This window comes from Rattus norvegicus, chromosome 3 (genome assembly GCF_021556685.1).
Source record: "Rattus norvegicus strain SHRSP/BbbUtx chromosome 3, alternate assembly SHRSP_T2T, whole genome shotgun sequence".
In the NCBI taxonomy this organism is placed as follows: Eukaryota; Metazoa; Chordata; class Mammalia; order Rodentia; family Muridae; genus Rattus; species Rattus norvegicus.
In genome coordinates, this window is record NC_141536.1 from 53,266,154 (window position 1) to 53,292,920 (window position 26,767).

General features: G+C 40.4%; 1 protein-coding gene across 5 annotated transcripts in view; it reads right to left on the reverse strand.

Annotated features, from left to right (window-relative positions):
* The window catches only part of Abcb11 (ATP binding cassette subfamily B member 11), a 95,416-nt gene that overhangs the window by 22,148 nt on the left and 46,501 nt on the right, over positions 1–26,767 (reverse strand). For all 5 annotated transcript variants that reach the window (NM_001431473.1, NM_031760.2, XM_087654663.1 and 2 more), the window contains 11 exon segments: positions 1,412–1,573; positions 1,664–1,768; positions 8,261–8,422; positions 12,162–12,261; positions 15,969–16,038; positions 18,009–18,210; positions 18,629–18,799; positions 21,292–21,495; positions 22,118–22,243; positions 23,475–23,585; positions 25,899–26,012. In NM_001431473.1, the coding sequence (NP_001418402.1) occupies positions 1,412–1,573; positions 1,664–1,768; positions 8,261–8,422; positions 12,162–12,261; positions 15,969–16,038; positions 18,009–18,210; positions 18,629–18,799; positions 21,292–21,495; positions 22,118–22,243; positions 23,475–23,585; positions 25,899–26,012 (1,527 nt within the window).

Here is a 26,767-nt window from a genome sequence, read left to right on the forward strand (position 1 = left end):
ATAAATAAAATAAATCGTTAAAAAAAAAAAAAAACCCTTGTAGAAGAATATATAATGAGGAAAATATGCTCCCATCAGAATTTTTTAGGGGAGTAAAGAAAAGCAGAATACCCTATATACGATACTTCTAAGTCTATGGAAGACATGGCTACCTCTAAAAGATCAGAGAAATAAAAGGTATGTGTTTTAGGGATCTTCCTTTAAGATGGTTCCAGGTTCAGGGAAATACAGAACTCTTTGTGTTCTGGTTGATCTGGCTAGAGGTTGAGGCATACTGCATACAGAACAGCACTCCTGCTATAGGGAGGTTTTCCTCCCACGTTTCACAAATCATGCTTGATTTCTTTTCATTTAGAAAGTGGGTAGAGATTCGAGAGGTAGATTTGGCTCTCATCACTTTAATCCCAATCCCGCACTTTATAAAGGTCTAGACTGACCATACACAGCTGTGTTAAATCTCTAGACCAAGGAAGGTTGCAGGTTGTGGATTTAGAAACTACAGCTTTGTCTCCCTGGGTAAAAATGTAGCTCTTCCAAGTGTGTGTGTGTGTGTGTGTGTGTGTGTGTGTGTGTGTGTGTGTGTGTGATAGAGAGAGAGAGAGAGAGAGAGAGAGAGAGAGAGAGAGAGAGAGAGAGAGAGAGAGAGAGAGAATGTGGAGACAGTAACCACCCAAGGGGGATCTTTCAAAGATTGCAAGATTGCTCACAGCACACAACATAATTCTGGATGCTCAGGTGAAGATGTTTCCACACACCTTTTCCTTTCACTTCTAGGGACCACAGGTGAGGCTGGTAAAATCTTGCCTCCTGGGCCTTAGAAATGTCTGAGAAAACATCTCAGTTGTGAGACTCAGAAGATTAAACCCCCAATCCTAGCAGATTGATTTGTGTCTTAACACTGATTCTAGGCGTGCCTAAGGGACACTATCTTGTCCCTTACAAGACTCTGGGTTATCTCAACCTCACCAGTTCTCATTCCAAAGGAAACATGGATAATTCTCAGAATGTTCTACAGTATAGACATCTGTGTAACATACCCCTGCTCCCCACCCATACATTCTATGGCTAAATATGCTTCTCTATTGAAATCTAATTCCCCATTGGAGAAGTATTATTGTTAGAGCCTTTAGGCATGATTAGATTGTAAAATTCTGTCTTCCCAAGTGGGGTTAATAAAACCAGGATAAAAGAAGGTGGCAGCAGCCCCTATAGCCTTTTGCCACAGGAAGATGGAGTCCGGGAATGCCATCTTTGAGTCATAACCCTCACCAGATATAACCTACCCCGTCTCAATCTTAAACATCCCAACCTACAGAAGGATGAGGAAAATATGTCTGCTATTTGTAAATTGTGTTATCTAAGACACTTTGCTACAGCATCCCTAAAGGACGGAGACACCCCCAAGGCTTACCCCTTGAACTTGGGAAGCATCTGTAGCAAGCCTAGTCGTCAGTACTCCAGGATTATTTCTGAGGTCATCGAACCAGCCGATATCTTGTCCTAACATTGCCTTGAAACCAAATTTCCGCAGCCTCTTTGTGAGGAGCTCTCCGGATTTGGCAAAAGTGTAACCCTAAAACATAAAGAAGTAGTCTTTGGCGAGATTCTCACGTGAAAATGGGGGTGCAGATAGGCAAATGGCTTAATGGAAAATAAAATTTACCTGCAGAAATTGTGTGAAAATGGATACACAGCCCAGGATGACAAAGAACAGACACATGCTGTGAATCTCTGACCTTTGTTGTTCTTTATCGAGGAGTGAAAAAGTCTTTGGAAGATAATAAGTAGGGAATAAAGCTTGTTAGTATAAACAATAACAAAGTAAATACACTTGAATACATTCAATTAAACAAATTCTCGCATTTGTTCAATCCCATAAAATGTCCATAGGAGTGAATCTCAACATCAATATAAAGATGAGAGGGTCATCATGGGTCAGTGCAGAGCACTGGCTGTACTGAATGGGCAACTGCAGCCAGGGATGCTGATGAGGGAGGGAGGCAAGGAATACACAGGAAATCTCTGGAACTTCCTCTTAAATTTTGTTGTAAAACTAACACTCTCTGTTCAAAAACACTTTTAAAATGGCTTCACTTTAAACACACTACTTTTCAACCCAAAGCTAGCGATGCACATTATGTGCATTTTTAATTGGCTATGCGGCGGGATTCCTAAAAGATTTAAACCAATTGCAACAATTACGGCACCCGCACACTCCATCACTAAGCCAGTTTGATTTAAGTAGTGGTATTGGCTTTTCTCTGACATGGAGGAAAAAGAAAGGAGGAAAGTATGGCCAAATCCCAGGTATCCTTTAAGAAGTAAGGGAGCAAAGGGAGAGAAGGAAGAGAGAGAGGAAAAAGGGGGAAGAGGGGCAGAAAGACATTAGTGAGAACTTGAGAATGCTAGCTAGTCTGCGGAAAAACATTTCAACTCTTATTTTGCTCAAATAATGGACACCCTAAAGATGATTTTTTTTTAAAACTCAGGTATTCTGTGTTTTAGTATATGTATGTATAGCATACCACATGCATAGTCTTACACATATAAATTAGTTTGTAAGTATATACATATAATCAATCGACCAGCTACTGCACAACAGACTGGCCTTGGTCTAGGAAAGAAAAGAAAGCAAAACTGGAACTTTCCGCCATTGCCTTACAGGAAACTGGAATTCTTTACTCAAAGGCCTTAGAAATTGTGAGTAGAGTATTTAAGGTCTACTTTGATTAGCAAATGATATTCTTAAACATGTGGTGAACTTACTGACAGTCACTTAAGCACCTAGCTGAGGAACAAACTGTTGCAATAAGAAAACAGAATAAACAGTGTCTTCCAGTGGCAAAATTAAAAGGGATTTTCATTACAACCAAACCTTTGTAATTCAGACTAAAGGACATAACTAGCAGAATCCAGGAAAAGTATAGGCTGGAAAGATGTATTAGTTCTTTTTTATTCTCTCTATGTCTCTCTGTCTCCCCACCTCCCTTTTTCTCTTCAGGCTCTCTCATAGACCTGGAGTCAGCCATTTTGCCAGCGAGCCCTAAAGAGGATCATCGGGTCTCCCCGCTGCTGGATTAAACTGTGTGTCACCAAGGGCAGCTTTTCGTGGGGATTGAAGTCAGACCTGCATGTTTGCATGGTAAGCACTTTATTGACTCTAGTCTAATAGTTATGAAATAACTTGAATAGCTAGAACAATGCCAGCATAGAGTTGCTCAAAGAAAACCATTTATACTCAACACATATTTGCTGAATACCTACTATGTGCCAAGTAAGTCTCCTCAAAAACAACGAGTACAGTATTGCATTAGTAAAGCTTTTCTGTGGAACAAAACAATATGTTTCTATTTTTTTCCGTGTGGCTTGTCTCTCCATAGAAACAGAAAGTACAGGTTTCAGGACACGCATTGCTCAGTGAATTATAATCCTCAGTGCTGGAACTAGGTGTCTTGGAAAAGGGAAACAAAACCATCTCCCTCTCTTCACCATCAGGGCAAAGTTTACAAGTTTAAGAAGTTTTCATTTTATTTTGCATCATCACACGTCTTATTTAAAAAAAAATCTATAATGTTTTGGCAGTGATGGTTCAATACTGATCACTGTTTCTGCCTGATGTTTGGTGTGCTCAAAGAGTGTTTTGTTGTTTGTTTGTTCGTTTTTAGTTCCAGGTCTTGAAGAGCAGCTAAAGCAACGGTAATGACAGTTTTTAAATTGTGTTATATAAAATGAGAAAAGGTAAAAAATAAAAGTGGAAAAAAAGTGTCTGGGTTGAACATAAACTACAAGCAGAGAGAGAGAGAGAGAGAGAGAGAGAGAGAGAGACAGAGAGACAGAGAGACAGAGAGACAGAGAGACAGAGAGACAGAGACAGAGAGACAGAGAGAAACAGAGAGAAACAAACACATACACACACACATGGGGAGGGGGTTGGTTCTAGATTAATGAAATTTTACTATTTCTAGGACAGTTTCTACAGGTTTTATACATTCTAGAAAATGGGTTCTAAGACACCATAGTATTCTTTTTTTTTTTACCATTTTTATTGGTTATTTTATTTATTTACATTTCAAATGTTATCCCCCTTCTCAGTTTCCCCTCCACAAACCCAGTATCCCATCCCCTGCCTCTGTGAGGCTGCTCCCCTATCCATCCACCCACTCCTGCCTCAGTGACCTTATCCTGGGTCATCAAGCCTCCACAGGACCGAGGGTCTCCCCTCCCAGTGATGCCAGATAAGGTAATCCTCTGCTACATATCCAGCTGGAGCCGTGGGTACCCACTGTGTACTCTTTGGTGGTTCAGTCCCTGGGAGCATTGGTGGGTCTGGTTGGTTGATATTGTTGTTTTTCCTATTAGGGCAAGGGCTGTAGGAGCTGAAGGGGTTTGTAACCGTACTAATTCTTAATAGACTTGTGCAACCAAGCAGTTCACAGAATTTACAATTCAAGATATTAAAACATATATCTACACACATATTCTTGAAACCTCCACACAATGATCACCCACTGTGCCTATAGGTTACAGATGAATCAGTCCACCTAATTCTCATAGAAAACCAAGGTCACAAACACCAAGGCATTTGCCTGAGTTATCATCTAGAAGTTAGTCGTGAAAAGGAAGTTTCCCGTTCCCAGCTTCTTTTTAGCTCTGGGTGTGCCCTTTGGTTGTTGGCAGCATCTACACAGTCCAGACAGAGCAGCAGGCTAATGTTACATCCACATGCCTGTTTATTTCAAGATTAAGCCTTTATCTTGATTGGATTAAGACTCTACCCATAGTCTTTCTGCCTCAAATTCTTGTTCCATGGGTTCTTTGTGCATTCTTACTTTTGAAATGCAGCCCAATGACTATCCATCCCTGGAACCCTCTGTTCTTACACTGGCCGTGACTCAGAAACACATCTGTCTATTTTTGTCATGGTAACACTTGTTTAAAGAGAAAAGCAGTCGTGAAATTCCTGCTATGTGTCAGGTATCAAATGTGTGGCTTAACCAATCTTAAATTAGGATTTCCTGAAAATTGGGATTCTCACAGGAACCCAGGAAACAGGTTTCTTGCTTCAGATTAATGAAATATACACAAATAATTCAGAGACACAAAACCATCCCAGGGCTGGCTGTTTCTTGTGTCTAAGCTTTTCCAGCCTGCCTCATCCGACTTGCAGTGGCTTGAACACTTGGTACAGCTTCCATTCAAAATAGACCCAGGGAAAGTGAAAACCAATGCAGTCTGTTTTAGCTGTGTATGGAGGCTTAGGCAGGTTAGCAACCAGTTTCTATTTGTGCAGGTTTAATGGGCACACATTTTTCAGTGTGGTCTAATATATCACACATTAATGCAATACCCTTTAAGCATGTTAGGATAAAACCAGGACGATTAGAAACAGACTCGTGATGCCCTGTGAGATGAACACATCGCAAGTATGATGGTTGAGGGTGTAATCATCGTGCTAAGACAAAAAGAAATAATCCTCCATAGCCCCGGGAGAGACCGATTTCTCCTGCCTCTTTCTCTTAGTGAATTAACACTGAGAGCATTAACAGTAAACCAGGATTAGGTTCCGGCAACGTCAGGAGTTGTAGGACCTTCAGTAAATGTTTTATTGCCCACTCTAACTCCACCCCAGGGCTAAATGGAAGTCACAGGGTCACAGGAATGAAGTCTTTATTACTAACAGAGGGGAACACTCAAGTCAGGCAGATAGTATCTATGCAGTCTGGACAGAGTAGTGGGTTAATATTAAAATCCACATGATTACCCATCCTTAGAAGCCCCTGTTCTTAGACTGGCTGTGGCTCGGAAATACAACTTATGCTTCCTCATTTCTCTTCCTGATATAGCTGATTCACAGTTCTAGAGCTAGAACATGTCTTCAAGGTTGTCTTTGTCAACCCCCATTTTATAACTGAGGAAACAGAGTCCCAGACAATGGAATAAAGTAACTCTAGGACATTAAAGGACATGGCCAGTAAGCAGCAGAGCCAATTTAAGGAAAAAGGCCTCTTGGAACTCAAGAAAAGTCCTACAGTAGCTAACATAGTCTGAAAAACATTGAGTGAATATGTTCTTGGTTCCACTTTTGTTGATGTCTAATGAGATAAGCAAGTCTAGACACCCCTCCCCCCAGCATACTCAAAGGACTCGACTTCCTGCTGCAGCGACGCTTGTGTAGTACACATGCTCACTGCAGCTCTATTTTCAATAGAGCTAGGGAATAGATGTCCATGACCTGATGCCTGGGTAATGAAAAAGTGGTTCATGTACACAAGGGAATTTTATTCAGCTATCACACACACACACACACACACACACACACACACACACACACACACACACACTCCTGCTCATGCAATCAACCATAATTAAATTTAGTGGGCCCTTTAACAAAACATGAAAGTAGGAAGGGATTTTGTTGGGAAGGAGTCCAAAGGGCATGGAGGGAGGGTAGACTAGAAGAAGGTAATGGGGAGGGCACGACCACACTCTACTGTCTGTGTGTATGAGTTTGTCAAAGAATGAATACTTTCAGAAAGAGAAAATCAGTGAAGTCAAAATTCCAGGTTTCCTTTATACTACAACATCTCAGTGTAGGCGTCTACATTTTAGACTCATCCCTACTTTTTCTTCTAACATATGTCCCTCTTGCTCAACAAGGTCCCACCTTGACCCTCTCCCTGCTAGAAAGGCAGCCTGAGACATCAATAGAGACCTGACCTAATACCAGAAGGATGGCCAGTAAGCAAACCATGGACACATATTTGTTGAATGGTGGGTGCACCCTATAGTCTTTCTGTCTAATGAGCGTCTTCCTCACTTCCTGGAAACCTCCCAGGCAAAGTACCTTAGCTGTGATGCAGTGACATCAAGTCCCTAGCACGATGTCTAAAGAAGGCCACCAGCAAATGCTTGTTGGATAAATAAAAGAATGTGTGTTTATATTTGGATGCTGTATCGACTAGGAAATAAAGAAATATACATGAATAATTTTAAAAGATTTCAGCATGAAAGCTTGTGGCATGATGCAACCAGAAACTCAATTAACTAGAGCTATGTTTCCAATCGCCTGACTTCCTGAAAGCAATATAATTAAAAATGGCTTGAGTTGTTTCCACCGAGAAGATTCTGCTACTGGATTAGTCAGGTCTTTCCATATAAACCTCAACCACGGGAGCAGCTTACTTTTTGTGGTCCTAATTTCTACCAGAGAGGTGAGAAGGAAGGGATGTAAAGAAAGAAACAAATATGTGAGTTTTTCAAAGTCTTACTCTGGCAATGTGGTATGCTGGCAAGCCCTTGAGAAAGTTGTCAATGTCCTTAGTGGGTGTGGTTGTCCTTTTTGGTTGAACTCACTGTGCGCGTGCGTGTGTGTGTGTGTGTGTGTGTGTGTGTGTGTGTGTGTGTGTGTGTGTCTGTAAGAGAGATCTGTGAAATGACTAAGTGTGTGGTAATGTGTAAACAGAGCCTGTCTCTCTATAACCCTGGCTGGGTGTGAATCCCAACTTCCCCACATGATCCTTCCCCTGAATTCTCTGAGCCTTCTTTTCCTCCCCTATAAAATGTCAATATGAAAACTCTGGGCATCCAGTGGTTATTAGGAAACATAATGAACACAACCTGTTTAGATGATGCCCAGTGAGTCGTTGCCCCGTCGCCATAGCAATAGTAAAATGGAAAATAGCAAAACTCGGAGGAAGTGAAAAACGAACATGAGCTTACTCTTCCTCCCAGCTGTATTTTTACCTCTTTTGTCTTTTTCCTCGGTTCCTCCCATGTCCCTGGTTGAATGCAGTCAGTGGCAGAGTGGACACTTGCCCATGGGCACTATCACCAGCTCCCTAAGTCAAGCTTTGCACCCCAGCAATCCAGCAAGATTTAAAATTCACCTGAAAATCTTTTTGGATTTTCACTCAACCAGTGCTTCTCATATACAAAATCAGCCCTCTTGCAACCTCAGTCTGTAGCCATATTTATATTTATTTTCCATAGTGTAATGACTGTAAGTCCTTGCCAGCCCCAAATATGGCATGTTCAATGTCCCCTTCTCTCACTTTCTGTATGGTGGAGACTCTATGAATTGTTCATCTTTTAGAGCTGGGGGTGGGGGTATGGGGGTGGGCAGGAGAATTAGCAATAAAACCAAACAAACAAAAACCAGCCAAGTGTGTTTAAATAAAGAGGTATTAGATTAGATACAGTAGAATGGTTTAAACAAACGGAATATACGAACAGAATAAAGTTAGTCCAGTTGCTTGCTTACCCCAAGGAGCTGGCTGAATAAAAGGGAGTAGATGGGTGTGACTGCCCCATTAATGGCTGCACTCAAAGATCCTACCAGAATGTAGTGCCATTCTGGAATGTTGTATTTTAGAATCCTCCTAACTGGGGCAGGTTCAACTTCTTCCACAAGCACGTCATTGTCCTTAGGGAAAGAGAGGGTTATGTTAGTTACCCAAATATATCTATTCCCTTTGGTGCTCACAGGATAAGAATAATAGTTTGGTGATAATGGTTCCACACTGGTTATGGGTGACTTCAGAGACACCTGAGATGTAGTCACTTGTTACTGGTATTTCTTGGAACTTTGCCCTGCCAGGCTGGGGCAGGACTGTTCCCTAAATGGTGAGTAGATAGTGCTCACAATAGCATGTAGACTAACTCTCAAGCAGTAAGAATTGTGTTGTATCTTTGAAAAGAACTCATTTTAAAAATAACATTGCTAAGTGTATGTGTACGTTGAGAACTTGGGGAGGTTTCAAGGTGTATTTCATATCCATACCAAGCAAGATTCTCTAAGCTAGTAACTGGTGGAAGTTCTGAGACAAGCCAATGTAACCGAGACAAAACGTGCCCAATTCAGTGATCTTGCCCCTGCGTCCTCTCCTATAACACAGTTTACTTCAAGCTGCTGTCATCTGGCTCTCTTTGCATTTCCTTATGGGAACTGGGAATTGAGCTGGAGAACCAGTGCAAAGCTGCCAAGCTATGGGTACTGTTGCCACTCTGAGTGGGTACTGTCACCTCTCTGAACAGCTCGGTATTTATCTCTGACTCAGGTGTGTTCTGCCCACATCCTCCGGACTGTGTTGGACTATCTAGATGGCTTTCAATGTGGCAAAATCACCCTTTGTAGGTCTCCATAGTCCAGATCTGGTCACTCACAGACTCATAAATGTCAGGTTACCATTCTCTGAATTCTACGTGTTCCCTAATGATCCCATTACCCTAGGTAACTATGCATAGCCTAACAAGATGGAACCTTTCTTGGTTTTTGTTTATAGCAAAGTGTCCCTAACCTTAAGCAATGAGACATTTAAGGAAAATATGAAACATTTTTGCCCTCTAGTTTTCCTATCAAGACAAATTAATAAACAAAAATAGTTAGCTCGAACAATTTTGTCATCAGCCACTAAAAAAGAAAAAAAATGGATCTTAAAGTTATATTCTACTGTCCTAAAACAGCCTGAGAGGTACAGAAAGCCTGTCCTCAGACAATGGATTATTAAATTTTATTTGTTATATCTAAATGAACAGCAGAGAAATAAAATATGTATTTTATAAACATATATATGTAATAATATATGTACATGTGTATGTGTCTATATATTACTAAAGTCATTCTAGAAAATACAGTGGTCTCCTATCTACTATATAGATGGTTTCATGCTTGACAGGATTTTCCTAGTTTGTTTGTTTGGTTTTTCTTTGATCTCTTGTGTGAGTTGGGGGGAGGTCAAACTCCCTACTGGAATTTTTGTTTCCTTCTTTCTATACTTTCTTATACTGGTTTCTGTATCCTAACAATAGGAGCCTCCTACTTGGATAATAACTCTAAGATTTAATGATAAAATGATGATATGCCAAAAAAAAAAAAGCCAAGCTTTTCCAGATGAGCCAACACTGAGAGCCATTTCTACGAATCCTGTCTCTGTCCTATCTACAGAGGACTTAATCTACAAGTCAGCTGGGAAGAAGCTACAAGATTCTGATATATGGCAACCTGACTTGATTTATAAATATTCAATCTTTTTTTTTTTTTTTTTTTTTTTTTTTTAGGTTTACTGAAAAAGAGTCATGGAGGCTGGAGAGATGGCTCAGTGGTTAAGAGCACTGACTACTTTCGCAGAGGTCCTGAGTTCGGTTCCTATATGGTGACTCACAACTGTCTTAGCATCTGATGCTCTCTTCTGGTTTGTCTAAAGACAGTGATAGTGTATATAAAATAAATAAGTGAATCTTAGAAAGGAAGAAAGAGATTCATACATATTAGAGACTAGAATTCCTACTCTGTAGATGCTCCCTAATTCTAGACTTAACCTGATAGGATGTTTGCCATCTGACCCCACTTATGGAAGCTAAAGTAGCAGACAGCTTGCAGAAGAAGAGCCAGCTTAGCTCTGTCATCAGCTGATGCTTTCGCTGAGTCAACCCACCTAGAGTGTAGAAGGACAGACGCTTACCAAGCCTCAGCCTTCCTAAACGGTCTGTAAATACTCCGAGAGACCACAAGATGGAGATAATTGCTTTGTGGAAGTGTATGCTTTAGGAACACCACAGAGCATTTCCCAGTCCACAGAAGGTAACATCAGAATGAGAAAGAGCAGAACTTCAGCTTAACCTTGTAGACTTAATTGCTAAGATACTTCGAAAAACTAAAACCGAGCCACACAGCGGTCTTTAGGATTAAAAAAAAAAAATCAAGAGATGGAAATCTCATTATCCAAATTATATTATATTGTTTTCCTTTAATTTTTTTCTTCCACTGGAAAGGACTCTGATACAGTTACTGTATACACAAAATATATTGGGGAAATAGCAAATTGTTTCCTTTTGGAGCTTGGACAATGGATCAGCTTCTCGACACCTTTTCCCCTGTTTTTTTAATTTTATCTCCTTTGCTAAGGAAAATATAAAACGGCATCTTTTAAAAGTTGAACTGGGCAACAGCCGAATGATTTCCATTGTTTTCTTCCTAGTGCCATGAACATAAATAAGTGAAACTGTTAATTCTCGCCCCCAGAGGGGAGATGCACTGAAGAGATGAGCCTCTGGTAGCAGGATGCTGGAAGGAATCATCCTTACACGTGTTCCCTCATTCTGATTCATCCTGAGGAAGAGGGCTCTCCGGTATTTATGGAAATGTTGAGACCTCTACTCAATGTTAATAGAACAAGAAAGTAGAGAGTCTTAATGACCCATCTTTCACAAGGTCTTAAAGGGCATCATTCAAGAATTTATCCCAAATTTCTCCTTTGCGAGTCAGTGTTTGTAATGATGTCTTAATGGATTCGCAAGTTGGGATTTTATTGAGGACATTTTGAAATTACATCATGCATAATAGATGTACTTGTAATGAAAGTATTCTTCGGCTTATTTGATTTGATACATGAAAGATTGAGGGCTTCATTTTAATCACAGAAACTCATATATATATATTCCAGTTAAAACAAGCAAACAAAAACCTCTCGATGTCCCACTTCATACAGGCCCTGGGCAAAATACCTGTGGTGACTCTGATATGAAGGGCCAGAAGTCTTAAGGAGCCTAAAATTTAGTAAGAGGAGAGAGCATAGATTCCAAACTTAAGAGTTCTATAAAGGAGTTCCCATGAGCGCCATGGTGGGGATTAAAAGTGAGCACTGGGCTGGGAAATACTTGTGATTTGATACCTGTCCCCTTACCAGAAAGGTAATGTCTCAAACAGCAGAATAGCATAACTTTGTGATTTAAAACTTGTGGCAATTTGTATAAAGCCTAGTCTTATCAGATAACTTCACCAACTAAGAGAAAATTTTAAAGCGTGAAAAAAAAATGATTTCCAGTATTGTTTAAAACTTTAAAACGCCACACAAATAACCTGCTATGCATGTTTAAGACACATATTCCCTATGCTTATTATAATTATTCATCTAAAATTGGTAGATATCCCTTAACAATTCAATTTAATGTAATATATGCTCTTCAAAGTAATTAAACGTATTTTTGTTCTTTGTGGGGGGAGGGGCGTAAACTATAGAGTTTTCACCAGGTCCTAATGTACCCCTATTTGGTCTGACTTAGCTACTACTATACATCTAAGATGCATGTGTGCCTAAAGGTGAGAGCCCTGGGAAAGATTTCTCCCATGCCCCGCCCCCGCCCCAGAGCCCTGGGTGTCAGACCTTGCTGTCTTTGTAAGAGGATTTGTGATCAGCAACAGCCAGTGGAGGGTCATGTGTCAGAAGAGACAGCTGAGACTTGGAGCGTTGCCGGATCGAAGCTCTGGAAAACAGCAAGACAGGACCGGCTGTAGATGGCAAACAGGTTACAATGGTACTCAACCGGTGTCCCAGTTTACACCACACAGCAAATCAGCAGCCATGGTTGGTGGGTCACGTGACAGCCAGGGCGCGGAGCTTCCAACTTAGGTTTGATGAAGCTTGCTTAGCTCCAGGTTTTGTACTGCTCACAGAAATCAATCAATAATCATCTTATTGAGATAGACTTTAGCTTAATATGTTTGTTCATTCAGCTGCAGTTTATCGGGTGTCTACAGCATGTAAAAATCCAATGTTAGGTGCCAGCCGGAACATAAAGACTAGCTGTATGACAGACATCTTGCTCAAGGAGTTTAAATCCTACAGGAGAATAATGCATGTAATCAAAGCTAGTGTAAAGAAAAGTCTGGTGGGTGCTGTGCAGGAGTTTTGAATAGTTAAAGCTGAGTTTTGAAGACTTAATTTGACGTAGTACACTGTGAGGGGAGCATGTCAATTGCTCCAACTCTAGACAATGATTTCATGCCCCCATTATTTGTATGCAGGGGAAACTAGAATAAAAATGTTTCCTATCGCGATCCAAACTGCCCAAGAAACCAGTAACATGTCAACTTCATTACGCTAATCTCATCCCATAGTCACCTATGTTCAAGACTATGCATTTGCCAGAAGTCACTTCCCTTCTTTAATCTTGCACATTCAAACTCTTGCCACATCTCATTATGATCAAGCACAAAACCACTCCTGACACCTGATACCCTGCCCCAAACCTTTCCCACTCATTGTGATATGTAGAGGATGCATGTGTAGCTATTTCTTTGGGTTAGATAATGAAGGCTGGGCCATCTTCAGACTATGATGAATAGGCTATATCACCTGGAGATCACAGGGTGATTATGGAGTATCACAGGGTGTATGTTATGAGTGAAATTTGAAATCATAGGTCTAATCAAATTCAGAGCACTTGACACAAAGATAGGAATATATGAGAAAAAGGAAAATGTCAATATTTGAGTACTCAACTTCCAGTTCTATACATAGGAGGACCTATCTATGAGTTCCTTCAGATTTCTACTACCTTAATCTTGTACTTCTTAAATCTCCCTCTCTTCTAGTCTTCAAAGACCTCCATGTCTCTAGACTGTCATGAGACCATGAGCAGTAAGGGTGCTGGGCAGGGGCTCTGCCCCCCAGCAGAAACACTGGTACGATTCCATCACATTCCTGTTCAGAAACCATACAACACTCTCTTTAAGAAATCCCCACTTAGTCAAAAGTTGTGTACCATTTCTCACGGCAAAGAAAAACAGCAAATTTGGGGGAATAAATATTCTTTCTCTCTCTTTTTCAACATTATTATTTAGAAAATTATTTTCTGTTGCCAACTAACTTGTTTTTGAACCTAAAATATATTGTTGAAGAAAGGCTCAGCTATCAGAAAGACTACAGCCCAAGAAGCAAGATACAAATTAACATTTCATTTAGTCATCCTGTAGGAGAAAGTCCTGTCAGCCCATACAATGAGATATTTTTAATAGAACTCCTTATTCAAAGATTACAAATCTTTCTCTGCAGGAGGTTAATAGCTACTTTTTGAGTGCAGATTGTCTTTCTGGTTATTTTTATTTTTTTAGTCCTAGTCATTAAAATGTAGATATTGTGGGAAATGTAGCCAAATAATAGATCCTTGTGTGAAAATGGTTATTTGTTTCTGTTTCTCATCATAAACTACTTTGCACAGTCAGAATTTTGTGCTTAAAAATAAATAAAACATTTACTTGTTTGCTGACATGACCATAAGATACATGTTATTCTAACTCACGGAGAGTGGTAGCCACTGTCATTGTTTGTGTTTAAAGGAAAAATAGCCATCTTCAAGTTGTGATTCATGTTTTTTTGTCATGATTAAATAAATATGCTGCTAGGATCAAACATAGTCCCAGATGTCTATAAAACTTGCCTAAAAATTCTGGTAATTTCTATATCTTCTACAATATAGAGTAACTATTCTATATGCTTGCTAATTACTCAATATACTATGTAATGTAATTCAAAGCTATTGTTTTGTTTTCCAGATAACACTGGAAAATGTTTATTGTTTTCCAATAAAGCTAATACTTCTTAAGTTTTTTTTCCTGAAAACAAACAAAACAAAATAACCAAGTCTGAGAATCTAGACCTATAAAGGTAAGATACATTAGTGTAAAAAAAACCCCTATGATTTAAATAGATGGAAATACTTTTTAGTAAATCATTCTTTGAAAATTAACAATAAATGAACTCATCTCGACCACACAAAGTTGTTATTAGAATGTTCTGTTTTAAGAAACCTTAACGTCCTTCAGGAAATGAGTAGCCATCTTGAATGAGCTAGTTCTATACTAAGTCTTGGCTTTCAGCACAGTCTTGGAAATGGAAGGCCAAAGGCGAGAGAGAGAGAGAGAGAGAGAGAGGAGAGATCAACTGTAACTTATTACTAGTTTTCTGACTGAAGCAGAAAAAGTTTTAACAATATTTTTATGAACACAGATATTTCTGGACAGATTTTTTTTCTTTTTTCTTTTCTTTTCTTTTTTTTTTTTTTTTCCAGAGCTGGGGACTGAACCTAGGGCCTTTTGCAAGCGCTCTACCACTGAGCTAAATCCCCAACCCCCAGATTTTTTTAATATATAACTTTTAACACCAGAAAAAATTTTAGTAAAATTTTTAAGCCAACATAAATGATGATTTACAGTCTCAGTAACAGCAGACTCCAAAATATGTTTTGAAAGTGAATATTTGTTGGGTTGGGGATTTAGCTCAGTGGTAGAGCACTTGCCTAGGAAGCGCAAGGCCCTGGGTTCAGTCCCCAGCTCAAAAAAAAAAAAAAAAAAAAAGAAAGTGAATATTTATAGATGTAAGTCCAGGAAAATAAATATCTCATTAGAGGACATACTCTTTAAAAGCCTAGACATCCATTTTATTCCATCCAGTTAAGAAATTATTTGAGTCCAAACACATCACTCTGGGAGCAGAAGTGTTAGTAATTTAATTGCCTCTCAGTAAGGATAAAGATCAGAGGTAAACGGATAAAGATGACCTTCATATAGGAGTGTTGCAAAGTGGTTAAGTTCGGTGGGGAGAGAGTAGGTGCCTGGCGGTTTGTTTGTAACTGTTTATATGTTTGCTCCTGATATACAGTCTCATGCTGTAGTCTAAGCTAACCTTGACTGTGTAATCTTACAACCTCAGCTTCCACAGATGCGGGTATGCATCACAGTACCAAGTTAGCATAGTAGTTGTTTAAACCCAGGTTCTAGGGAGTGGAGAGACGGCTCCGTGGGTAAGAGCCTTGGCTGCTCTCTAGGTTTCAATTCTCGGCACCCACATGGTGCTTCACAACCATTTGTAACTCCAGTCTCAGGGAATCCAATCCTCATTTCTTGCCTCTGTAATCACCAGGCACACACAAAATACACACAGGCAAAACACCCATACACATAGCATTGAAATTAAAACAAATAAAACCAAATCTATTCTGAGCTTGATAATAGGAGTCCCTGCAGCATGGCTCTCGCTCAACAGATTGAAAGACCAAGTTAGACAAATCGACATACTCTTCTATCACAGGACCTGGAGTCTACCTAGGATTTCCTTCTTGCCAAAGCACCACACGTGTAAGAGGCTCCTAAAAATATCAAAAAACTTCAAAATCACATGGCTTGTGCTTACCTTAAACTATCCCGATAGCTGCCTCTGGAAAAGGTCCTCTCAAGGGTGCCACCTTCCGTCGCATCTTTCCCTATTTAACACATGAGCCATTCCTTAGAACCCACAGTAAGCATGGCTTTATTTTCATAGAATAATTTTCTGTTTGCCTTAGATGGTAATTACTGCATTGGCTACCCAGACATCTTGTTAACTTATTGTAATAAAATAAAATAAACTTGAAATTTGTTCAACACATTCTAACAAAAAATCAAAATGCTCAGTAAGATTGACTTGTGTGAAATGGGTGCTGGCTAGTTTTGTCTAAAAACCTAAGACTCTCTTAGTATAAATTAAAAAAAATTAATGATTTCCATTTATTCTCCTCACCGTCTAGGTTTTGTTCCTGTTCCTCCCTCCCCCATACCTGATCCTGTCCCCCTTTTCCCTTCCCAATCCCCTCTGCCTCCCATGATTATTTTCTTCCCTCTTCTAAGTGGGATTGAAGCATCCTATCTTGGGTCTTTCTGCTTTTTACACTACTTGTGGTCTGTAGGTCGTATCCTAGGTTTTCTGCACTTTTTGACTAATATCCACTTATCAGTGAATACATACCATGCATGTCCTTTAGGATCTGGGTTAGGAGATTAGCCCAGAGGGCCAGGAGAATCAAAGGAAATATGCAACCTTGGGTGGGGGAGGGAGAAGGGGGTACCATCTAGAAAGTACCAGAGACCTGGGAGGTAAAAGGCTCTCAGAACTCAGTGTTTAACAACTGGGAGAGGGAATTCAAAGTGGAGGGACAGGGTTACTAACCCACAGTCAAAATTTCTGACCCAGAATTGTTCCCGTCTAAAAGAATTCCAGGAAGAAAAATTGAGAAGAGACCGAGAGAAAGGCAGTCCAGTGACCTGCCCAACTTGGTATCCATCTCAAGGGGAAGCTCCAAAGCCTGACACTATTACTGATGCTATGATGTGCTTACAGATGGGAGCCTAATATAGCTGTCCTCTGAGAGGAACTACCAGCAACTGACTGAGACAGAGGCAGACACTTACACACAACCATTGGACTGAAGTTGGGGACCCCTATGGTTGAATTATGTGAAGGATTGAAGAAGCTGAAAGGGAGGGAGACCACATAGAAAGACCAGCAGTGTCAACTAACCCAGACCCCAGGGAACTCCCAGAGACTGAGCCACCAACCAAGAGCATACTGGCTGGTCTGAGGCCCCCACCCGCATCCCTACTCAGACCCCAGCACATGCACAGCAGAGGTCTGCCTGGTCTGGCCTCAGTGGGAGATGCACTTAATCCTTGGGAGACTTGAGGCCCCAGGAAAGGGGGAGGTCTGATGGGGGAAGAGGTACCTTCTTGGAGGCAAGGGGGAGGAGGAATGGGATGAGGAACTGTGGGGGGTGAAGGAAGGGGGGGCAATGGCTGGAATATAAATAAATACATTTTTAAAAAAGTTAATGAAAACTCAGAGTTGGTACACCCTGAAACATCCAACAAATTTTCAAAACCTTCTTAGATTTCATGTGTTAAACATAGGCAACAGTTAGGCCCAGTGCTGTGCATGAGTCCCCATGGGAGATGGTGGAGGAAGTAAAATGTGGTTGATTAATCAGCTCAGCACAACCATGACGTCTGAAAGTTCGAATTGAGAAAAAGAAGGCATAGTAAGGTCTGGAGTATCTGTCTCCATTTGAAAATAAGTGCAAAACATTTAGTCATTGTTTAATCCATGCAATAATAAGGAGAATCCTTCATATGCCTGACATATCTAGGCAGCCTGTTCTACTTTAAAAAAAAAAAAAGGTAGAATTGAAAGCAAAAGACCTTGGGTTTAGTTAGCTCGGTGATTCAATCAGATAACTTAGCCTTCTTTGTGTTATTTTTTTTCCCTTATCAACTGCATAATGTTTTCTGGGCTTTGCCAGAATAAGTAATGCACATTTACAAGCATGTAAATTCAGCCAGCATCATGAATATTAATTATTTAGTATGTTATATATAATAATAAGTTGTATACTATACAAGCCAAAGAGGAAGAGGTACTTGCCCATTATGCTCGTTTCTTTGTGAGCATTATCTCCTTGGCTTTGCAGGGTCACAAGCATGAAGTAGACACCTTTTCTTTCTAGCAGCTCTTCATGGGTGCCTCTTTCCACAGCTACTCCATGCTCAAACCCAATGATCACATCTGCAGCTCTGACTGTTGACAGGCGATGGGCAACTGAGATGATTGTATGCCCATGTTGGATCTGTAAGAAGACAAGATATATCTTTAAACAAGACTATAGGATAGAGCCAATGCCAACCTCATACTATCGCTGAGTCCATGAGGAGATCAGCTTTGGACCCTAGGGGTATCCTTATACAGGTTGTGCATATATCAGAAATACGCAATGGTTTCTTGTAGCCATAAATCACAACACAGATTGACCTTCTTGTGGTAATTAATCAATAGCTTAATAAAATGGGGATTAAATCATGCTGCACTTCATGTGGGTTTTAATTTTATTTTGCAACTTTGGTGAATAAATCACAATTATGTCCTATTCAACACCAAGTAGATGGTAATTGGTCAGTATTTCATAAGTTTTCAGACTGAATATACTGACCTGTTAGTATTATTTCCTCCTTGAAGGGCCTGTAAAAATGAATTGACTCTGCACAAACCTTATTCAATGCTTCTTGTACTCTAGCTTCACTCTCATTGTCCAGTGCTGAGGTAGCCATATCCAGAAGCAAGATCTTGGGATTCCGTATGAGGGCTCGGGCAATGGCTACTCTTTGCTTCTGACCACCACTCATCTGGCCTCCTCCTTCTCCAACAAGGGTGTCAAATTGCTAGGAATCATGAGGAAGACGAAATTGATGGCCTCAGACACCGATCCAGTCAGTATCCCTTCTAACTTTTTCTCTCCAGTGTGAATTTTTATAGGTTCAACTCTTACTGCAAGAAATACCCCTTTCTGAAAGAACTAACCAATCAATATTTGTATGTGGGATAATTAATGCATTGAATTGTGTGGATGTTCTCTTTTAGTACACGCTCAAATAAAAATTGTCAGCCAAAATGAAAATTGATCAGTCTTGAAAATCTGTCCCAGGGAATTAAGTCACATTGCACGGTCTTATCTCTTTTTCTCCCGCTGAACGCAAAAGTAAACCACAGTACTAAAGCTGTCTTTATACTGTGAAGGAAAGATGAAGCTGGTTTCATACTCCTGCTGTTACAGCAAGTCCTGACTGAGTATCTCACAGAACAAAGTGCACACTGAAATTTAACAATGGCGTGTTAGAAGTTAGGCTCTTGACTTTCTCAGTATCAGCCAATAGGGGCTGAGCTCCTTATGGTCCATAAAAAAGCATGGTGCTGAAATTCTACATCTATCTTCTCATGTAGTCCTCACAGAACCCCAGAAAGCAAGTATTATTATTTGATTTAATGGTTGAACAAGGAAATTCTGAACACAAAGGGTTAAACAAGCCTACCATAAAGCTAGAAGGTGGAGAAGTAGGTTTGAGGCGTTATTCTCATTAGCTACTAGACTATAGCATCCTCATAATGACAACACTATTCAAAACTGTGATTTAGAAGGTGTGGCATTTGAATGAAAATAGCTTCCATAAACTCGTAGGGTGAAGCATTATTTGAAAGGATTAGGATGTGTGGCCTTGTTGGAGTAGGCATGGTCTTATTGGAGGAAGTATGTCACTCGGGGAGGGCTTTGAGGTTTCAGAAGCTCAAGCCAGACCCAGTGGCTTTCTATCTTCCAGCTAACTTTGGGTCCATATACATAACTCTCAGCTACCTCTCCAGCACCATTCTGTCACCATGCTTCGTGCCATGAACATAATGAACTAAACCTCTAAACTGTAAGCCAGCACTAATTGAATGTTGTCATTTATAAGGGTTGCTGTGGTCATGGTGTCTCCTCACAGCAATAAAACCCTAAGACAAAGGGTGAATGGGATCTATTCAAGGTCACTTTCTCTGGAACTGGACCTGCTGTGACTTTGAATATATAGAATTTGACCTCACAGAACCTCATTCTTCATCTGAAGATGGACATAATAGTAGTTGCTACCCGGAAAAGTAGTTATGAGGGTTAAATGAGCGAATACACCTGAAGTACTAGAACAAAGCCCACAATGTCTTAAAAGCCATGCATATATCATTAGTAATCGTCCTGTGACTTAAAGGTCATCATGTCAAATATAGACATGGTGATCATACAAAATGGAGACATACTGAGAAACTCTTGAATTTGCGAGATTCTGGTCTAAAAGCACAGTAGTTAAGCTGTGTAAGCATAAGAAAACTGAAGCAGAAGGACAGTGGTGGTTATGATTTAGATCTTCAATGTTCTCTGCAATGGCTAATGTTGCCAACTTGATGGATTTGAAACCACCTAGGAGACACACTTTTGAGTACTTTGGAGGGCACTTCCCAAAATGGTAATCTGTGAAGAGAAGGGCCACCCATGTGGCTGACTACTAGCCCATGAGCTGGGATGAAAAACCAAGTGAAAAACCAGCTCAGCATGAGCAGTCATCTTTCTCAATCTCCTATCCACAAACAAGTGTGATCGACCACGTCAAGTTCACACGCCATGCTATCTCTGCCATGTTGGACCCTATCCTCAAACTGTTAGAGTAAATCCTTCCTCTCTGAAGTTACTTGTTATCAAGGTTTATTTTCTTTTAACCACCTTGTGGCATTATTGATCCATAGAACCTTTAAAAGTAACTTTGTGAAAGGAAGTTGGTCTACTGAGCCAGGGAGGGGCCAGGGGGACTATACCCTTGAAAGAGACATCAGGACTCTAGCCCTTCCTCTCTCTCTTTTTGCTTCCTGACTTCTGAAAGGTGAGCTGCTGTGGTCTGCTACATACTCCCCCACGGTGATGTTCTTTCTTGCCACGAGCAAGGGAAACAGCTGACCTTTGACTGGAGCCTCTGAAACCATATGCCTGAGCAAAAGCTCCTTCTGATAACTTGTTATTCTTGGGTATTTTGTCATAGTAACTGAAAAGTGATTAACAAGCAAGAAAACGTTTCTCGAGCATTGCTTCATGACAAATATTGTAAAAAATTTTCAACATGTGCTCAGTAGGCAGACCAAGAAACTATATCTACATCAAAAGGACATTTTAAAAGGTAGAGCTCCACTTTTGTAGATGGCAACCATTTAAACAATGTATTTTCACATGAGAGGAAAAACATGGGACATTTCCAGGCAAATGTAGAGCACAAATTCTTAAGAATTTAAGGACTGAGGATTCAACTGAAAGGGACTAATTGATGACCCCTGTACTACCCTGGACTGTAGGTACCTGCGGCAGGGCCATAATGAAGTTGTATGCATTAGCATCCTTGGCAGCTTGGACTATGTCTTCCATTGTTGCATCTTCTCTGCCAAAACGGATGTTTTCTGCGATAGTGGTGGAGAACAGAACGGGCTCCTGTTCCACGATCCCGATTTGATCTCTCAGCCACCGGATGTTAAGAGAGCGAATGTCATGGCCGTCCAGAGTCACCTAGAGGGCAGAAGAGCATCACACAGCTTGGTGTCCTTCAAGCTTCGGAATCATAAAGTTAGGTGATGCTTGGCCACTGGGGAAAACACCAGAGTCTAAGAAGACTAGAATAGAAACCGTTTCCACGGAGGGTGTGCCTGTTGTACAAGGATGTCAGTGTGCAACTGAGTTTGAGTTTAGCTGTAAGAAATTCAGTGTAGAAACACAGGTAGCATAAAAGTCAATTTCTCACTGCTAGCCTCAGAGTGGGCACTTTTTAAATTTCCCGGGAGAGTAACCAGTTGTTCACCAGACTTTGAACGTGTTTATTGCCTTTTGGCTTGTATCACAAAAGCATGGTGGGGGGACTTCAAAAGATACAATAAAAGTAAGCAATAGCCTCTATCTTGTATGTGTGCTTTATAGTAAATCTTGCTTTGAAATCTGGTTCACCAAATAACACTTTGCTGCTCAAAGCAGTTGAAATTATAAATGTAAACAAATCCCCCCAAAAGAAAGAAAGGAAGAAAGCATTATAGAAAAATGTTAAATAATAGTAATTCAAAAAATCAATTTTTTTGACAACACTACCACTTGCATTCCCTTGCCCCTCCACGTTGAGAAGTTTCGGGAAGATACACACCATGCCTTCACAGGGGTCATAGAATCTCTGAATGAGCTGTAATGCTGTACTCTTCCCAGCCCCACTGGATCCCACCAGAGCCGTCGTTTCCCCTGGCTTTATGACCATGCTGAGGTTATCTAAAATCTGGGGAGGAAAGAACATATTTTTTTAAAAAGTTCATAACATTACTGGGCACTTAACCAAGCAATGAGGCCTTACAAGGCATGCTTCTTGGGGATTTGTGTTGTGTATCCATCCCTCCAGCATGAGCGTGGATGTGTATTCGTGTTCACATATGGCCCATAGCACTGTACACATACATCCATCAACAACAAAAGACTTCAGGAAAGAGGCTTTACCGCTAACATGTTGCTTAATGGCTATACCCAACAATAAAAATGATAATGTGACAACACTGGTAAATAAGCAAGGGTCACCTTCAAATTTATGCCTCAAAATCTAATTTAAAATACATCTGACATACTAGGATATCTCAAGGAGTTAATCTCAATCAGTTAAATAAGAAGCTCTTGTAAATCACAAGTGCAATGATAATTCATAGAGTAAAGGTCAGAAGTAAACCAATCTGAAGACGGTATGTTCGAATGGTATACTACTTGGTTACGTTCGCCTAATATGTGTGCTGTGTTTCTAGGTCTAAAACTAGGGCATGGGCTGAATGTTAGCAGGTGAAACTATGATTTATTTTTTGTGAGTATAACAGAAATATTATTACTAAAAGGAAAGCAAAGATGCTAAGTTCTGGATGGATACAAGCATTATTTCAAAGCCAGTTCTTTCAAGAGAGCTGATTGGAGTTTCCTAGAGAGTGGAGTTACTTCTACTGATATTGCTCCATAGGTTCTAGGAAACAGTATGCTTCCCTCACTGTGTGCCCTGGACAACCGCTGCGCACAAGACGCAAGACAGCAACAGCACCAGGTGGCCGTCCTATGAGGACGAATGCGAAACTGCTCACAGCTATGCACTTTGCTGGTCACACGGCCTCCCTCCCTCTGCCACCTTCTGTGGTGTCCGAGGAGGTGGTGATTGGAAGCCGAGCTACTTGACTGTTTTGATTGCCTTACCACATAACTAGAACGGCAGGACCTGCCACTCATGTCAACAGAGGACCACATGACTCAGCCTGAGCCTCGTGCCAGACTGTGTTCCACCCAGAGAGATTTGCACATTATAATCATCACTAGGAAAGACGCTGTGTCCTTAAGTTGGCACAATACCAAAGGACACTTCCACAGAAACCCATTTCTGTCCTCTGTTCCAGGAAACTGAGTCAGCACTTAGAAAACAGTGTGTGGATCTGAAAAGGAATAACTCAAGAATAGACACCATCAGGCCAGAGGTAGACACTTACCTTCACGTCTGGCCTAGAAGGATAATGGAAGGTCACATTGTGGAACTCAATTTCACCCTTGATTCGGTCTAGCTTGTAGCCGTCTCCTGACATGCAGTCAATGACAGGTTGCTGGAGTGCAATACAAAGATAATTGTTCGTGTGACAATGCATGTCACACACATGTCGTATCCATCTTGACGTTAGTTAACGCACAAAGAGATATCTCAGTAGTTAAGAGCACTTGCTAGTCTCTTTCTCATTGGACTTCCACAGGCACCAAGGATGCGTGCAGTGCACACACATACATGCAAGCAAAATACACAAAAAAGTAAAATGAATAAATTTAATAAAAATTTTAAGGCACAATCTTTCTGGCCAAAATATTGCAGAGATGTGCTAAAGATAAATTGTTTTCATATTCCATATCTACAAGAGTGATACCAGGTACTACTGTTGAGGCTGCTGGGTTATTATTATATGACTACATATTATTATTGAATGTAACTTTGATACAATAGCAGAGTTTTATTTATTTACCATTATTCATTACATTATTTAAACTTATATATTGCTAATATTATATAATATTATTAAACCATTGTTTATTGACGCACTATAAAATGTTAATATGGTTAGTATTATATTATTGAGATGATGGGAGGTGAAGTGTTTTAATGTACCCTTTGCATTTACATTGTTCTTATGCTCTAGTTAGACAGGGGGGACCTCTGAGAGTAATATAGCTGGTGAACTAGGCTGGGGCTAGTAGCCCTCTACATTTGGCAGTCAATGAAGATGACAAAGTAAAATTAAGTGTCCACAAAATATCACCAGCTTGCAACTGTACCCTGCCCTCACTCTGCTGTTACTAATGAGACTTATCTAAAGCAATCATTCTGGTTAACCAAAGAAGAGGGTCACCTCTTCCTCTTAGGACACTCCAGGTTCAATTTTGTTCATCGTCCACACTAGAATAGGAATCATGACCATAGCCCCATCAGGGAATATAATGGAATCTATTTTCTTTTTCTCAAGTGTTTAAATAAGGATCAAAAAATAAAATGTAAATGCCTTAATTCTCAGTTGTTTTCAGGGAAGCTTTGCAGGCATCAATTGATTCGAGGCCATGAGAAAAGCTCAAAGGAGCTCAAAGAGATGACTTAGCCATTAAGAGCACTGACTGCTCTTCCAGAGGTCCTGAGTTCAAATCCCAGCAACCACATGGTGGCTCACGACCATCTGTAATGGGATCTGAAGCCCTCTTCTGGTGTGTTTGAAGACAGCTACAGTGTAGTCACAAACATAAAATAAATAAATTTTTAAAAAAGAAAAGAAAAGGTCAAAGGGCTGGAGAGATGGCCCAGTTGTTACTTGCCTTTCAGAGGACCCACATTTGGTTCCCAGCTCCCACAATGGGAGGCTCATGACTCAACTCCAGGAAGTCTAGCATTTCTAACCTCTACTCACATGCACAGACAGACAGATAGACACATATCCGCACACACAATAAAAAACAAAAACAATAACAAAAACAAAAATCTTTTTCAAAGGGAAAATATCAAAATATTCCTGGCCACGGAACTCAGAACACAAAACAGCTTCCTCAGGTAGATAGCATTTCATTGTAGCCAAAAACAAAAACAACAGCAACAGCAACAACAACGAAAACCCACTCATAGTTCAGGTGACCCATGGCTCTTGGTTCATGACATTTTCTCAAAGAGAAAAAAAGAACAGAGTCCTATCTTCTCCCTTCTGTTTTTGGTCTATGGTTACCTGACAGGATTGTCAATGAATGTTCATAAATTAACCAACAAAATCCACCCAGGGGTACCGCGGTCCTTTATAAATTTAAAGAGACTTCCTGCTAGGACATCCAGGCTCATAGACATGATCATAGGCTTTTCCCATTCCCCCGACCTTTGCCCAGGATGACTTTGTTCACTCCCATTCGACTTTCTTAACTCCTTGAGTTCACCAAGTTCTTTCCCAACCTAGATGTTTCACAACCAGGAATTCCCTTTTTGTTCTTACTTCCCATGGCCCCAGTTTAAAGATTCCTCCCACTAGCCAGTCATAACACTTGGTCCTATCTCTTTTATTGGACTTAGTACTGTCTAATGTTATCTTTAAATGTTTACTTCTTGCTATGTGTGGTAGTACACACCTTTAATACTCCCTGCCCACCCCATCCCCCAACCCCGTACACACACAAACCAGAGGCAGGTGGATCTCAGGACTACCTGAGCTGAGTACCAGACTAGCCAGGACAATGTGGTGAGACCCTGTCTCAAGGAAACTGTTTCTTTTGTTTTAATGGGCATCTCCCAGTATAAGTATGACAGCAGAGACATAAGGTGTCCTAACTCACAGGCTGGTTCCCAGCTATTAGGACCCATCCAAGGACATACCCCATTAACTATTTCTTTGACTTTTACGTACCCTGTCTATTGTTTGAAAAATATTGGTAGCTGCTGAACACCCAGTGGAGAAGATTTCCAAGCAAGAAGATGCATGGCCAATATTCATAGCTGCTAATATGACACAGAGGAAAATCTGAAAAAAAAAAAACACATAGTTTGCATACATTTTTGCCAATTTGTAGATAATAACATTTACCAGGTGTCCTTATGAATTCTTAAGATTTCTCAGAAATATTTTTAAAGTTAAGCAGTTTATGGGCTTTTCAGAAGTATATAACTTTTTTTCTTTGTAAAGCATTTCTCCATAGTTATACTTTTAAATACCTCTTTTCCCGCATTTACATCATGGAAGACGTGAGTGAACGGTGTAAACAGGCAGATAACAACAGTTCTTGGCAAAGATATTTAAAGACCACCCTCTCCAGCGACCTCCCACATCAGCAAAGCAACTCGTCCTATGCCCTATATCTGAGCCCAGCAAACACATTCTGTAAAACCCAACTAGTAAATAGTTCAGGCCACATGAGTTCTGAATCCATATGTACACAGACCACATGGTACATACGCGAGTGTAGCAATGTGTAAATAAATGGCCATGGCTATGTCCCAATAAAAGTGTATTCATGGAAAAACAATGGATAAGGAATGGAGTCTTCATTTTGAAGACCAGGGGTCAATTCTTTGCTTAGCCTGGATTTACAGAAAAGCCATTGCCTCAAACGATTCTCTCTGTGCAGGTTGTTAGAGAAGCCAAGAGTGAGAGAAGACAGACTCATGTCCAATGATTGCAGTAGACAGCACACATCCTAGGCAAGACGTTCTCACCAGAAATACCATAGCTCTATCCCTGTGCACAGAAAGGTAAGAAGAGAAACTCTAGGGAGCAGG